The 14,658-nt window shown below is 40.6% G+C and overlaps 1 protein-coding gene across 1 annotated transcript; it reads left to right on the top strand.

Moving 5' to 3' along the window:
* Positions 1 to 14,034, top strand: troap (trophinin associated protein). Its single transcript, XM_080444698.1, has 16 exons — positions 1 to 121; positions 1,512 to 1,581; positions 1,740 to 1,974; positions 2,086 to 2,716; positions 2,871 to 2,989; positions 5,340 to 5,391; positions 8,492 to 8,625; positions 8,759 to 8,813; positions 9,933 to 10,048; positions 10,239 to 10,293; positions 10,873 to 10,925; positions 11,030 to 11,161; positions 11,490 to 11,603; positions 12,039 to 12,234; positions 12,457 to 12,677; positions 12,996 to 14,034. Exons 2-16 carry the CDS (start codon positions 1,520 to 1,522, stop codon positions 13,143 to 13,145), a joined length of 2,325 nt encoding a protein of 774 aa, XP_080300824.1. The 5' UTR covers positions 1 to 121; positions 1,512 to 1,519; the 3' UTR covers positions 13,146 to 14,034.
* The last annotated feature ends 624 nt before the right edge of the window (positions 14,035 to 14,658 follow it).

The following is a 14,658-nucleotide window of genomic DNA, read 5'->3' as shown; positions in this document are numbered from 1 at the left end:
TGTGAATAAACCGAATGAACACTCACTCACTCAGCAGGAACTTTAAATCTACATTATCGAGCAGTTTGGTCATTCATTAATATAGTCTGGAATAATCATTGATGCCATTTAGAAATTAAAGGTAAGTTACTGTCTTTGTATTCCAAAGTAAAAAAAATCTTAGCTCTTAACGACGGTCCATAGCGTTCGTAGTTCTCCTAGCTCCTTCTAACGCTATGGACCAGAGCTAACGGACCAGAGCTAACGTTAACCCTAGACAACAAACAGTGGTGTAAAGTAACTAAGTTCTTGTACTCAAAAATACTGTACTTAAGTACAATTTTGAGGTATTTTTTTTTTACTTTAGTGGAGTATTTCCAATTTTCTGTACTATTACTTCTACTCCACTACATCTCAGAGGCAAATATTGTACTTTTACTGCACTACAACTATTTAAAAACTTAGTTACTTTGTAGATTTTGATTATTATTACAAAACATACATTGACCACTTCAGCCATCTAAACATTTCGGCCATTTGAAAATAGCCGATCGCTTAAGCTCACAATATTGTGAGCTTGTGAGCGATGCGAGGCATTGTGAGCTTGTATCTGCTATTTTCTAAAGATTTTAATACATTTGCAATGGGACCTTCTGCATAATTAGTACTTTCTACTTTTGGTACTTTAAGTACATTTTGATACCAATACTTTTGTACTTTTTACTCAAGTAAATGTTACAGTTGATACTTTTAGTTAAGTAAAACTTGTGAATACTTTTCCCACCACTGACAACAAATGGGACTCGACTAGACTGGGTAACGTTACAACGAGTAACGACTTCGAGTTATTGAATAGTTGAGACGATTATTATGAACATTTTACTACTTCAGGGGGACCAATACTTTTTATGAGTGTAGCTAGGCTAGTAGTGCCGGGTTTATATTTGTAATCAGTGGTGGAAAGTAACTAAGTACATGTACTCAAGCACTGTACTTAAGTAAAAAAATATGTATTTTTTACTTTACAGGAATATTTCCAGTTTAATACTTTTGCTTCTACTCCACTACATCTCAGAGGAAAATATTGTACTTATTACTCCACTACAATTATTTGAAAACTTAGTTACTAGTTACTTTGTAAAAACATACATTAACCACTTCAGACCTATTGAAAATAGCCTGCTATTTTCAAAGGATTTTATGCATTTGAAAACTTGTGAAATGGGACATTGTGCATAATGGGTACTTTTACTTTTAGTACTTAAGTATATTTTGATGCCAATACTTTTGTACTTTTATTCAAGTACATTTTGAATACCGGACGTTTACTTGTAACAGAGTATTGATACTTTTATTTAAGTAAAACATTTGAGTACTTTTACCACCACTGTTTGTAATGTTACCACGTTCCATTACCGCCTGCATATTACATGATGTACAGTCATCTTGCTTACTTGTGTGTTCTTGTAGATTTTCGCTTGGGCTACATCATAGTGTACTGAATATTTGTCCTTATATCGTCCTCAAACTAGACCTCATTATGGACTCTTCACCAGTACTTGGTCAGCAAAGTCAGAACAAAATGCACAGTGATCACAAAAGGTAAGTGTGTGTGTGTGCGTGCGTGCGTGCGTGCGTGTGTGCGTGTGTGTGTGTTGTGTGGTTATGATTAATTACTTTTCTGACTACCATTATTGGTGATAATGGAAGTCTAGACAAAGTAGTTTATTGCTTCTAACACACTGATTCTCTCTACACAGAATGAAGAATGAACTTAACACAATGCCTGCAATTTCGACGGCTTCTAAACAGCGGCCTGTGCCTCACCTTAACAAAAAGGATATGGAGAACCAGGACCCAGAGGGTTCCAAAAACCAAAAGGCACCAGTGAGACCAGGTCTAAGTAGACTACCGGTGCTTGCAAAATCTTTGCATCTCCAGGTTCCCTCTGATTTCAGTCAATCCCACAAAAGGTGGGAGGAGAACTCTCCGTCTGTAAGTACCTTTTCACCCACTTGTGAACCTACCTAATTTGTTTCACTTAAATGAGATGATGTCTTTTATGATAGTGTTATATGTCTTTTGTGCTTTATCATTTTCTTGTAGAGAAAATCAAAGAGGAGCAAGCCATGCACCAAGCCTGTGCCATTCAAATTTTCTGAACCTAGGACAGCAAAAACGCCAATCCATCAGAAGCCTCAAACTGTAGCTACAGCAACTCAAGCTAGAGCTACACAACTTGAGAAAACATGCTCTGTCAATTCAAAAACAAAAGACATGAATGCAAAACCAACCAGTGCATCCTCAAAGACTCAGGGTGCCAAAGCTCACCTCTCTACTGCTCAACATTCAACAAGGAAAGACAATCCTGCGGTCTTGTCACCGAACAATAGGGATTTATCCCCAGAAAAAGAGAAGCCTCAAGGATATCAGCCTCCTAGTGCTGTGTCTTCAGTGTCTCATGGTCCCAAACATATAACTAAGATTGTAAACAATACTTTACATGCATCAGCATGTCTTGGGCATTCCAGTACATTTTCCAGAACCCCACAGTCCAATCCTTCATTATCCATCCCCAAGAGTGTCTCTGCCTTGGCTGAGCCTACTGCTGGTACAGAGGCCTGTTTAAATAACTTTGGCTTGCTCAGTCTCAAAGATCCATCCAAGACCCTGGGCCCTCATACTTGGCAGACTGTGCATTCTACTCCGGGTGTCAATTCTTCAAGCAATACAGCTGGTAACTGTTTTGTCTGTGCAACAATAAAATAGCGAATTACTTGTGATGATTTTCCTTTTTTACTATTTGTTTATTTCGCTTCTTTCTATGATGATTGTCATGCATCATGGAAGGGTTAACACTTACTATGACTGAGGTTTTATCTGTCTTTCAGGCAAAGGGGAGACATTACATCAGCCTGACCATGCAGCCATGCTCAGGTTCCTGCAGAATGAGAGAAACAATGTTATGGCTTCAACAACTCCACAGTCCACAAAACCTTACAACTACCAGGTGTGTTCACAGTTTCTGTAGTCATCTGGGTTGATTTTTGATGGCGGGGTGGCGGGTGCGTAAGTACGGGGGGATTTTTTTTTAATTATTAATTTTTACAGACAGCAGCTGAAGTCCTTGTCATGTCTGTCTGTCTATCAGTCCCTCCCGGTACACACAACACCACTGACCACTTTCTTAATAAGTTGAGGAAGGCTTGATGCCAAAACGCTATTAATTTAAAAAGTACCAGAAGGTTTGTTTTTTAACTGGCAGTCTTGACCTATCGGAAAGATGGTCCAGTTGAGGGGGCATCGCAAAGCGCGCACACAAAATGTTTGGGTTCTCAAAATGCATATTTGTTGCGAACGCGAAAGTGAAGCTTACTATGAAACCGTGCTCGGGTTGTGTGTGTGTGGCTCTGTGGCTCTGTGTGCACCATAGATATATATAAAGGCTAGATGACTCACCCGCGCTGCTGGCCAATGGAGTACGACGTTCCCACATGGCGGCCATCTTGCGACGGTCATTCATAACATTATGTCTATGGTGCATATACTTTGAAATAACCATAGCGTGCTCAATTTTTTTTTGTTTGGTGTGTTGTAAACACCAAAGATGTAGTTATGATACTGCATACTTAATGTTATTTAAAAAACAACAACATGATTATAATTATAAGTATGCAGTATCATAACTACATCTCGGACGCTATTGTTAAATTAGTTTGGGTTTGTTTCGAGGGGGAAAGATCGACGGACATGTGAATCCCGCCCACTACATTTGATTGGGTAAAGCGCGGCCTGCTTCCTGATCTGAAGGCACGCCCACTTGTAGCCCAGTGTGTACATGTTATGACGAGCCTTCACGACAGATTCCAACGCAGTGCAGAATCTGTTCTTGAGAGATTAACAACACACCAACCCGTTTGAAAATCGGATGAAAATTGAGCACGCTATGGTTATTTCAAAGTATATGCACCATAGACATAATGTTATGAATGACTGTTGCAAGATGGCCGCGGTTGAGCTACGCTTGCGACGCCCCCCTTGAGCCATCTAGCCTTTATGGTAAATGGTGCGTTTATATAGCGCTTTTATCCAAAGCGCTTTACATTGATTGTGCCATTAACCCATTCACACACACATTCATACACCGATGGCGGAGGAAACCATGCAATGCACCAACCTGCTCATCGGGAGCAATTAGGGGTTCAGCGTCTTGCTCAAGGACACTTCGACACTAACTCTAGGGGAGCGCCCCAATCCGGGATCGAACTGGGAACCTTGCGGTTTTCCAGTTCACTCTACCCGGCCACTCTACCCCTGAGCCACTGCCGCCCCGGCATATTATATTATATATATCTATGGTGTGCACTGCCTGTGTGCAGCCGCGCCCCCATGTGACTCACGCTCTCATTGGCTGCTGACAGATCTCAGAGTGGAGCTTACTATGAAACCAACCCGATCGCCCCCCAAACACGGTGAAATAGCACAGATTGACAAACGGCAATTCCGTGCATAGATGACTAGGAACTCCGAAACTCTGTGCATAGGAGAACCATATCCCCCCCATTAACTTCAATACGAGGCGGAGGCAGTCACGTGACTTTCTCTCTACGCTCTCCCCATCACGGTGAAATAACACGGATTACAAGTCCGTAAATACACAACATAACAATAAAAATAAAAAAATAGGGCTGCGTTCGCTTACCGCGTTCGCGCGTCTTACTTGTGCTCAAACACTAAGATATAGTACATGTGCACAGTAATGAGCAGGAAAATATCTGTATATTTTATTGTTTACAATCTTAGTTATATGTTTGGGACCATGAGACACTGAAGACACAGCACTAGGAGGCTGATATCCTTGAGGCTTCTGTATATTTTACATATGAATTGTCTCCAGATTTAGGAAAATATATTTTATTAGACCAAGTGGTATAGACTGTACTCACACTTCTTACTTTACACTTTACACATTACCTGCCATTCACGGTTATATCCGTGAATTCAAATCCAACCGTTATCCGCCATGTCCATGATAAAAAAATAAATAAATATATATATATATATATATATATTTATATTTCTCTCTATATATATATATATATATATATATATATATATATATTAAAAAAAAAAAAATCATACTGTGGCGGTCGGATTTAAGGGGTGGCGGCCCGCCACTGCTTAATGCATATAGGGGAAACAACCGTTGTGTTCCATTCAGGTCAAATGGGGTCAGGGTGCTGTGCCTGCTATTATCACAACCCAGCCTTATTTAATTGATTTGAATTGTTCTCTGAGTGTGTTTACCTTGCCCCCCCCCCACTGTTTTTGATTGTAATTGTATTCTCTGTACTTTTCAGCCCCTGAGAGTTTCTGTCTTGAAGAGTGGAAAGAAGGCTGGGCCAACTACAGGTTAGAAGAGCAACTTAACTTGTGTGCTGTAATGTTCTCAATTATACATTTTCCTATTAAACAGCATCCCTATTCTGCGCAAGGAAGAAAGATCAAGGAAGGGACGTTAAGGTGGAAGTTTGACACATGGGAGACACTGGAGGCTAACTGGAATCGATGGAATGCATTGCAGTCAGAGTCAGTTGGACCAGCTTATGAACAAACACCAATTCTGAACGATTGCGACCTTTGTCATAAAATCGGTTTAGGAATATAAAATAAGACCTATCACAGGTTGTTTTCTGATTACTCGTGTATTGTCATCAATTGTACAACTCGGTGTCGTTCAGGCACAACCTCGTCTCTGATCCCGCTAGGACGAGGCCCTCCTCTGAAGGTGGTCTATAGGGAACAGTGTTGATTATGTGGTCGGCAGTTTGCTCAAGCTCCCCACACATGCATGCTGCGCTGTCTGTCTGCCAAGCCCCACTTCTTCATAGACGATATGAAGCAGTCGACCCATACGTAGTACCTTTGCTGTTCAGCAGGGTCCATTGCCGGCGTGGTAGATCTTCTCCTTCAACGCTGTCTCCCGGGTCCTGGATATGTATGAGTCCAGCTCACTCGCATTCCTGCTTCCAGGATGCCGCCAGCCATGCGTTTGTGGACAGGTCCTCAGGGATAGAACTAAGCATCTCTTGTGCTGCCTTATTGTATGGGTGCGGGGAGTTGTGCCTGCTTGGAGGCACTGCCTTAGTTTATTGTCATGCAGGATATGTCAGTCATGTTTCTTGCCAGGGCGAGGGTAGCAGCCTAAGTTTCTTTGGAGGCCGGCCGGGGCAATTCCCCCTAGGACTGGCAGGTAGGACACAGGGTGGGCTTCAGGCAGCCGGTTATGATCCGTATGATGTACATGCGTACATATACCTATGTATGATGTACTTGGTGCTCTTTAGATACCTCAAAGCAACACAGCAGAAAACGGTGTGCGATATGTCATCTTTATTTTTCCGGAACCAAGTATTTTGCAAAATTTCTCACTTGTTTTGTGGAGAAGATCAACAAAATTAGAACCCATATAACCGCTGACAATAACACTTCTTCCATCGCTCCAAACATCTCAGTATCTCTACATAATTTTGAACCTGTCGCTTCTCACACATTAGGAAATGTTCTTTCGAGGAAATCCTCTACCTCGCAATTGGATTCCATACCAACTAAACTGTTAAAGGTCTCACATTCTTCACATTCTTGCCATTGTAAATGCCTCCCTATCCACTGCTATTTTCCCCTCTGCTTTCAAATATGCCATAGTCCAACCCCTCATAAAGAAGCCTAACCGGGACCCATCCGAGCTACAAACTACAGGCCCATCTCCAAATTACCATTCCTGTCCAAGGTTCTAGAAAAAGTAATATACTCCCAGTTGTCAACATTCATGAATAACAATAACTTATCTGAAAAATCAATCAATCAAAAACTAATGACCTACTTCTCGCAACCGATGCTGGAGACTGCAATATTGGTTCTGTTGGATCTGAGCGCTGCCCTTGATACAGTAGATCACTCCATCCTAATTAACGGTTTGCAGAACTGGGTTGGCTTGCAGGGAACAGCCTTGGAACTTCTCCGATCCTAACTGGCAAATACGACCTTCGCTGTCATGTTCAGAGATGCTTCCTCCTCCATGCGGTGTCCCTCAAGGGTCCATACTTGGTCCCCTACTATTTTCAATTTATATGCTCTCATTGGGTGTCATCATTCAGAACCATAACCTCACCTTCCATTGCTATGCAGATGACTCCCAAATATATGTCCCAATAGCAAAAATCAAGTCATTTTTAACAATTCCCGAGATATAATAGTTAATTCATGCTTTCATCACATCACACTTAGATTATTGTAATGCACTTTACACCGGCCTAACCCAGAAATCCATTTACCGTCTGCAACTAGTCCGGAATGCTGCTGTCAGGCTTCTGACTAACACCAGGAAGCGGGACCACATCACCCCAGTCCTGGCTACACTTCACTGGCTTCCAGTTGATTTTAGAATTGATTATTTTATCAACTTTTATAATTGTGTTTTGTTTTCCTTGCTTTTGTTCTGCACAAAGGTGCTATATAAATTATTATTATATAACAAAGTATATAGGGTTTAAGTGGTTAAAACTGTATCAGTATAGTTTCAAACGCATTGTGAAATGTTCATTCTGGCTTTTGTCAACATTGTCTGAATAATGTAAAGGAAGGACATAAGATGTAGACAGATACCAGCACCTGAATGACGAAAAGCTATGCTTGACATAAACTGTCTGTGACTTGTTTCTGCTGCCTAGGTTAAATGTGTAAAACGTGAAAAATAAAACGCCAAAGCTGAGAAACCAATATCCTTGAAAAGACAAGCTTTTCAAGGTGATTATAACAGCTTGGGTTGATTTTTTGCCGGACCCAGGGGGTCTGGCTTACATGAGGCTTTGTACCTGTTTCGTCCATACATGGGCATGGTCACTTTGTCCTTAGGCCCCAGCCATAAAAGTCTGTCCCCCTTTCGTCCATACATGGGCATGTTTTGTACCTGTTTTCTCCATACATGGGCAAAAAAACTGGTTTTGGTCACTTTGTCCTTAGGCCCCAGCCATAAAAGTCTGTCCCCCTTTCGTCCATACATGGGCATAGACACAGGCTGACACGTCATGTGAAGTCTGGGTCTGGCAGAACCAGGAACATCCACTGTAAAGGATAATCGCTGTATAAAGTCAAGTCAGGCACAGAATTTCGAAGCAATTTGATGGTACGTGAGGATGTTTGTCAATACCATATAGTATGGCATAGTGTCAGATATAGATTATCGCCATGTTTGACATGTTGCTTACGTAGCCAAGTCACTTGTGGTGCCAGTTCAGTGTTGCACTTTGCTGTGCAGCTGAAACTTTAGCTTACACTGGTTAGTCAGGTCCTGTATATCCCTAAGAGAACATATGGCAGCTGACAAATTGTTTGACATGCTGGATGTTTGATAACAAAATATACTACAACAATACCACTGTAAGAGGTCAACAGAAATTTGTATCAAGGCTGTACATACTGTATAGTATGCCCTTTTTGTATTTTCTTAAAGGACCAAAGGATTCTGTGCAGTTCTCGCCAGACCCTGCTGCGCTGCAAAGCATACTCCAGAATGAGGGGGTGAAGGCTGGAGGAACTTTGGGGGCCACGCCTAAAACCTCTGGCAGAAACACCTCCATCTACACAGTAAGCAGAGTTACATTTTGTATAATGTTTTCTTCTTTATCACTTTTTGCTTATTTCTTATTCTTTTATTCGCCACAATTCTCTCATAAACATAGCAGAAGACGTCTATTTAATATGGTGCTTCACTTTGCAGGCACAGAGAGTACCCATTGGCAGAAGTCACAAAAAGACCATTGAAACAGCAATGGGTAAGAGATGCCATACTATTCCTCTTAAACACCTGGTGTCCTTATTTTGGGCAAGCTCAGATAGTTTAAAAAAATAGCACATTGGCTACTTCTGTGTGACATCTTCGTATGACAAAGTATAATACAGGGGTTAAACGACCATACCGCTGTAAATACATGTCAGGAGCTGTCTCTCAGGTTGTGGCATGTGAAGGCTGAATTTCTAGACCAGAAAACAAAAAAATGAAGGTCCCATTACAGAGGCGCCTAGTAATATAATATGGAAATGCAGGCTTCTTTTGACTGAAGTTTTTTAGGATACAAAAGCTGTATATTGTTTGCAGCCTTTGTTATCCCACAATTTTTTTGGTACGGACTTTTCTTATAAGAAAATGGTGGAAGAACAGAGCAGTTAATTTGTTTACAAATGTTTATTGTTACATTTATTGTCTCCGCCAGGCCATGCCCTTGTGTCTGTGAACCGGCACTGTTGGACCGAACTTTGCATGCACACTCCCGGGGACACATTTTTATATTACTACAGACTGTCCAAACCTCATGCAAATCGGTGCAAATTATCACTGTAGTCGAGTCGGTCAGTAAGTAGGGAGTGGCCCGTTTTGCACAAAATGCCCCAAATCAACGCGGTTGTTGTTTCTTACGTGCCTGTCTAGCTCGCTCTATCCATAGGCTGGTTTCAATCACATGACTAATATTTACATCGGAAGAATCCTCAACACGATGGTCTCACAGTAGGCAGGAAAATGCTATGACATAGGGGAATTCCTCAGCGGAGGCTATCCAATTTGGGAGTCCTCATCAGCCTGGCCTTCTATCCTTAATAGAAGTAGTCGAGGAGAGCCTCAGTAGTGACACCTCAGCGTGACTATAGCCAACCTGGGAAAGACGAGCTTTCCATGGCGCTAATATCATTGCTTTGTTTACAACTCCACAGTAAAACATAATGAACCAATAATATTAATTCAGGAACAGAATTCATCCTGTGGTGTGTAGTGGTGCTTGTCAGTATTATAGTATTTCATTGTGTCAGATAAAAGATATACTCCAACAATATCACTCTAAGGGGTTTCAGAAATTATTATCGGTGCTGACTGAATGCCCTTTTTACATTTCTTAAAGGACCAACACATTCAGTGCAGTTTTCCCCAGACCCTGCTGCGCTGCAAAGCATCCTCCAGAATGAGGGGGTGAAGGCTGGGGGCCCCACACCTGGCAGAGGCACCTCTATCTATGCAGTAATGGCTCATTTATATTTACATTGTACATGTCTGTAATACAGTATATATTGGGCTTAAGCAGAGATCGATTTTATGTAATGTGTTCTTCTTCCTCACTCCTTTTTTCTTTTAGCCAGTTGTTCTCATAACAGCTCTCTAATAAATAAACATACCGTAGTTCTTTTTAACGTGGTGCTTCTCTTTACAGGCACAGAGAGTACCTGTATCCAGAAGTCGCAAAGAAACCATTGGAGGAGCAAAGGGTAAGATTGCGATACTATTCCTCTTAAAGCACCATACCACTGTGAGTCATTGTCTATTCACAGTTTCGGCCATATACCGGTATCGTACACAAACATAGACAACTTTTCTTGGCTTAAGTTTTAGTAGTCCACATTTTCTTCATAGTCAGTAAAAAGTTAACAAACTTACTTGAATAACTGAGTCAATGTTGGCTATCAACATCATTGTGCAATTAATAAATCCAATTTGAAAAACTTCCATAAAAGAATATTTTCCACAAGGTACTATATCGGATATACATTTCTTGAACCCCTGCTTTAAAATGCAACGATAATGTAATAACATTTATTGTGTTGGATTACCTATAGACAAGTCTCTGCAAGCTGATTTTCATAGTGTACTGAAATTAACTGAATCCAGTGGCTGTCTTGAAAATCAGACTACGGTATGCTTTGGGAAATGGTCGGCAGTAATATTAATGCCAAGTATACTGTGAATCATAGTCAATGGGTTAAACATGCCAGAACGCTGGTATGGTCCTTGTAACATCATGACATGACATGGACTGTGACTTGTCTTTATGTGACTTTTTTGTTCAGAGTCTTCACAGAGAGTCCCTGACACCAGGCATCGTCCTCTGTCCAGTATACACGTATGTCCCATTTATGTCTTATTTTTAGAGTGCCATATCTGCTACAGTGACACTATCATTACAGTGACACTCATTCCTCCATCTAATGATATTGCTGTTTTCAGAGGAGGTTTCAGTCTGCATCTCGGGTGCATTATGCTGGCTCTCCCTTGCTCAAGGGCCCCCAGAGCTATGCTGGCTCCCCATTGCTCAAGGGCCCCCAGAGCAGTGACAAAGGACTACAGTCACACAAGGAGGTGAGGATGGGGAAGGGAAACGCTAACTTATATAAAATAAGTTAGCGTTTCGTTTCGTTTATTGTTCATTTCAAGTATTTGAATGTGTTTGACTCATGATGTTTTTGTGCATTCGTCTATTGTGAGCATGTGTTATGTTATTTGCTGCAAATTTCCTACACAGGGCATTTGAACAAATGATTCTAAAGACAGACTTTGAAATGCTTGTGGTGAATTTTACATGGTGTAGTTGCACACTGATAGTGATTATGTTGCAGCAGGCCATGATTACATTTCTAGGGGAAACACCAGGCAATAAAGATCAATAATTTAAAACATATTTTGGCAGGATGTTGTCCAGAAGTTATTTACTGATGAAGAGGAGGATTGTCCTCCATGTACGGAAGTAACAGATGGAGTTGCTGAGACAAAAGCAGAGCAGATGTCAGACCAGCATTCCGATGTAAGATAACAAACCCAAACTCTCTTGTCAGGGTGGAGATTCATATGTGAGATAATGGCAACAATTAAAATGTATTGTAAAGAAAGGGTTGCACTCATAAATATTCCATTCACTTGATTTAATTGTTCATTCATCAGTTAAATCAAGGGAACAGATTGTTTGAGCGTGACTTTTGATTTACAAAATGTTTCTAGAGTACTAGGATAATGCATTATCCTAGAAATCCCACAGGGTTTACTAAATCTCACCTGCACAACCTAACCCAATATTATGCTGTTGTTACAAATTTGTTGTTTTTAAATGTACAAATAAATAATATATTTTCATTGCATTGGTGGTCTGAGCACATTGGCATCACTTAAAACACCTCAAACATTACAACAACCTTTCATAACCGTTTCATCCATGCTGTTGTCTCTGCCTCTCCTCTTCCAGATAAAATCTCACCATGAACAAAAGGGAGAGATAAGTAACTGCCATGGGGAGCAGGAGTCCCAGAGGAGGGCAGGAGGACAGCCATTCTTGCAGGCACCGGAGAGACAATCTGTGATTTTCTTCTCAACGGGCAAAAACCTCATCAGAACTCCCCATGTTGAGAAGCTTGAAACCTCTGCTCTGCGGGAGAAGCATAGTAAGACTTTATCTTCACACAGACTGGCATCATTAGGGCAAGTAGAGACAGAGGTAGCATTGCACTAACAAATTCATTTTGCCAACGGATCTCGTTAAAGTATTGCATAGCCCCACACACACACACACACACACACACACAGTGTCATCTTTTCAGGTGTACTTGCATAATAGTTTATTCTGGATTGCAACTACAGGTACCTGTGAACCTCTCTGTTCACAGACACTGTTGTCCAGAAGAGTGGCGCTCCAGGCTGTGTGGTGGCATTGCTGCGGAAGCGCATGCACCTTCTGGAGGAGGAGCGGCTGGACGATGAGGTGGCCACCTACACATCACTGCCTGCCCCCGACTCTGCCTCTGCCCTGCCCCCTCCAGCTTTCCAACCCCTGCGACCTCGCTGCCAGAACCCGCTGGCCTCTGTCCTGCATTTCCAGGAGTCCACTGTGAGTGAAATTACTTGGATGTATTGGATTTTGTTACAATTTCAGATATATGCATGCTACTGTATGTATGTATGACAGAATTTATGAAGTAGACAACTTTTGAAAACTGACAGCTACTAAAATACACTATTAGTTGTTATCATTGTAACAGTTGTCAGTTGTTATTTCTGCGATAAACGGATTTGTAGTATTTTGGAGTAGAACAGTTACATAGTAATTATGTATTATTTCAGTGAGTATGTATATAATGTGAACACATCTCTGATAAACACATTAACATTATTTACTTATTTATTATTTACTCGCCTCATCATCCAGAGATTCGTGCCGATCAATCCATCGTCTTGGACATGTATCAGGAGGAAGGAGACCGACTGGTGGTTCGAAGAAAGGAAAAGACTTGGGGACTTTTCCTTCACTCTCACTGCTTCTCAAAGTACCGAGGGATGGAAGCTCTGCTGTTGCTGATCCTGTTTCAAAGATCTCTACTGTGCAATCTAATAAAGTGAAGAAAATATTGTATGATTCCAAATGTAAATTGTAACAAAGTTGTATAACTTTGCACTGTAGAAATGCTTTAGTTTTTTTTATTCTTGAGTCTCTCCTGTTAGTGTGTTTAACAACCAGTTCAAAAACAAAACATTGTTGTGTTGTTTTCTTTTGATTTGGTATTAGCGCAATATTGTCGACTATGAATTGTATGTTTTTATGCCTACACTCGAAAACATGGCTAGTCAAAAACAATTATTTTGAGGGTATGTCACACAAAAGTCTGTATTGTCACCAATGAACGTGAACGACTGCTTAAAGTCTTCAGCTCTGCTGACCTGTAAACATTTCTATGCTTGATCAGTTGTTTTAACTAGAAAAATAGAAGCCAATTGCCTGAGAACAGTTAGAAATGTTATCATTCTAATAAACTTAAAGTTACACTATATGATTTTAGTGATTAAAATGTTATTTTCACAAATCAGATTGGTCAAATAACATTTTAATACAATATAACATACGCAATTGTGGTGGTTGTATTTGGTGTTCCTGTTCTTCTACTTTTAGATCCTGTGTGGTCTGGTTTGACCACTACTGGGTGACAAGTGGTACTGCTTAAAGGTCAAACTTCAAATTCTCCCCTGAGCAAGTAGGCTGGCTCTACTAGCTAAGTTGTAAAGATTTCAGCAATTGTACGGGTGACTGGGGATCGAATCCGGAGTAGGACATGAAAGTGAGAGTGTATCCTTAAGTGAGTATTTATAATGTCAGCTGTTTATTGTGTTGCATACTTCAATTTATACAATACACTGGAGTCTTGTGTGGATTGGAACGGATTCATATTATGTACAGTTATAATAAATTCATATTTTACTGTCAAGGTGTGCCTAAGATTTTGATTGCTACGATATAGCCCCATGTATACATGATTACCCCACACATGTTTCTCTGCTATGTGGTGAGTGTCTGTCCTTGTGCCATACCTAAAAGTTCAAGATTTTCTGATGGCAAGTGCACAAGGGTACACAAACTGCAGGAACTCTAGAATTATGAACATTATGTGTCAATATGGTGCTCAATCATGCTGTCACTCTACTGAGGACTCCAATCAAATATCAATGTATAGGTTCTCTTGTGGAATCCTAATCAAATGTTCATGTAAAAAGGCGGCACATAGGAGCATCATGTACCCTGCTGTGAGGGACACTGTATCCTTATACTGTTGTAGCATACCGGTAGGTGTGGCATTACAGCTGTGTTCCCTAAATCTGATACACTGTTGCAGTTGAGTAACTACATGGTAAAGGGCATCTTCCTCAAGATCCTTCATTCTCGTTTATGGGGAATTCTATAGGTATAAAATGTTAGGTATTTCTTGTTTACAAATAAAAAAATATATATTATATATATTATATATTTATGTGCATTATACAATTAGGCTAACAGTTAGAAATTACTTTAAAAATTGTGTAGAAATTGTGCACATACTGTA

This window comes from Gymnoscopelus braueri (assembly GCF_963280865.1).
Source record: "Gymnoscopelus braueri genome assembly, chromosome: 12".
Taxonomy (NCBI): Eukaryota; Metazoa; Chordata; class Actinopteri; order Myctophiformes; family Myctophidae; genus Gymnoscopelus; species Gymnoscopelus braueri.
Note: the sequence above shows the minus strand (reverse complement) of the source record. Positions and strands in the feature narration are given on the sequence as shown.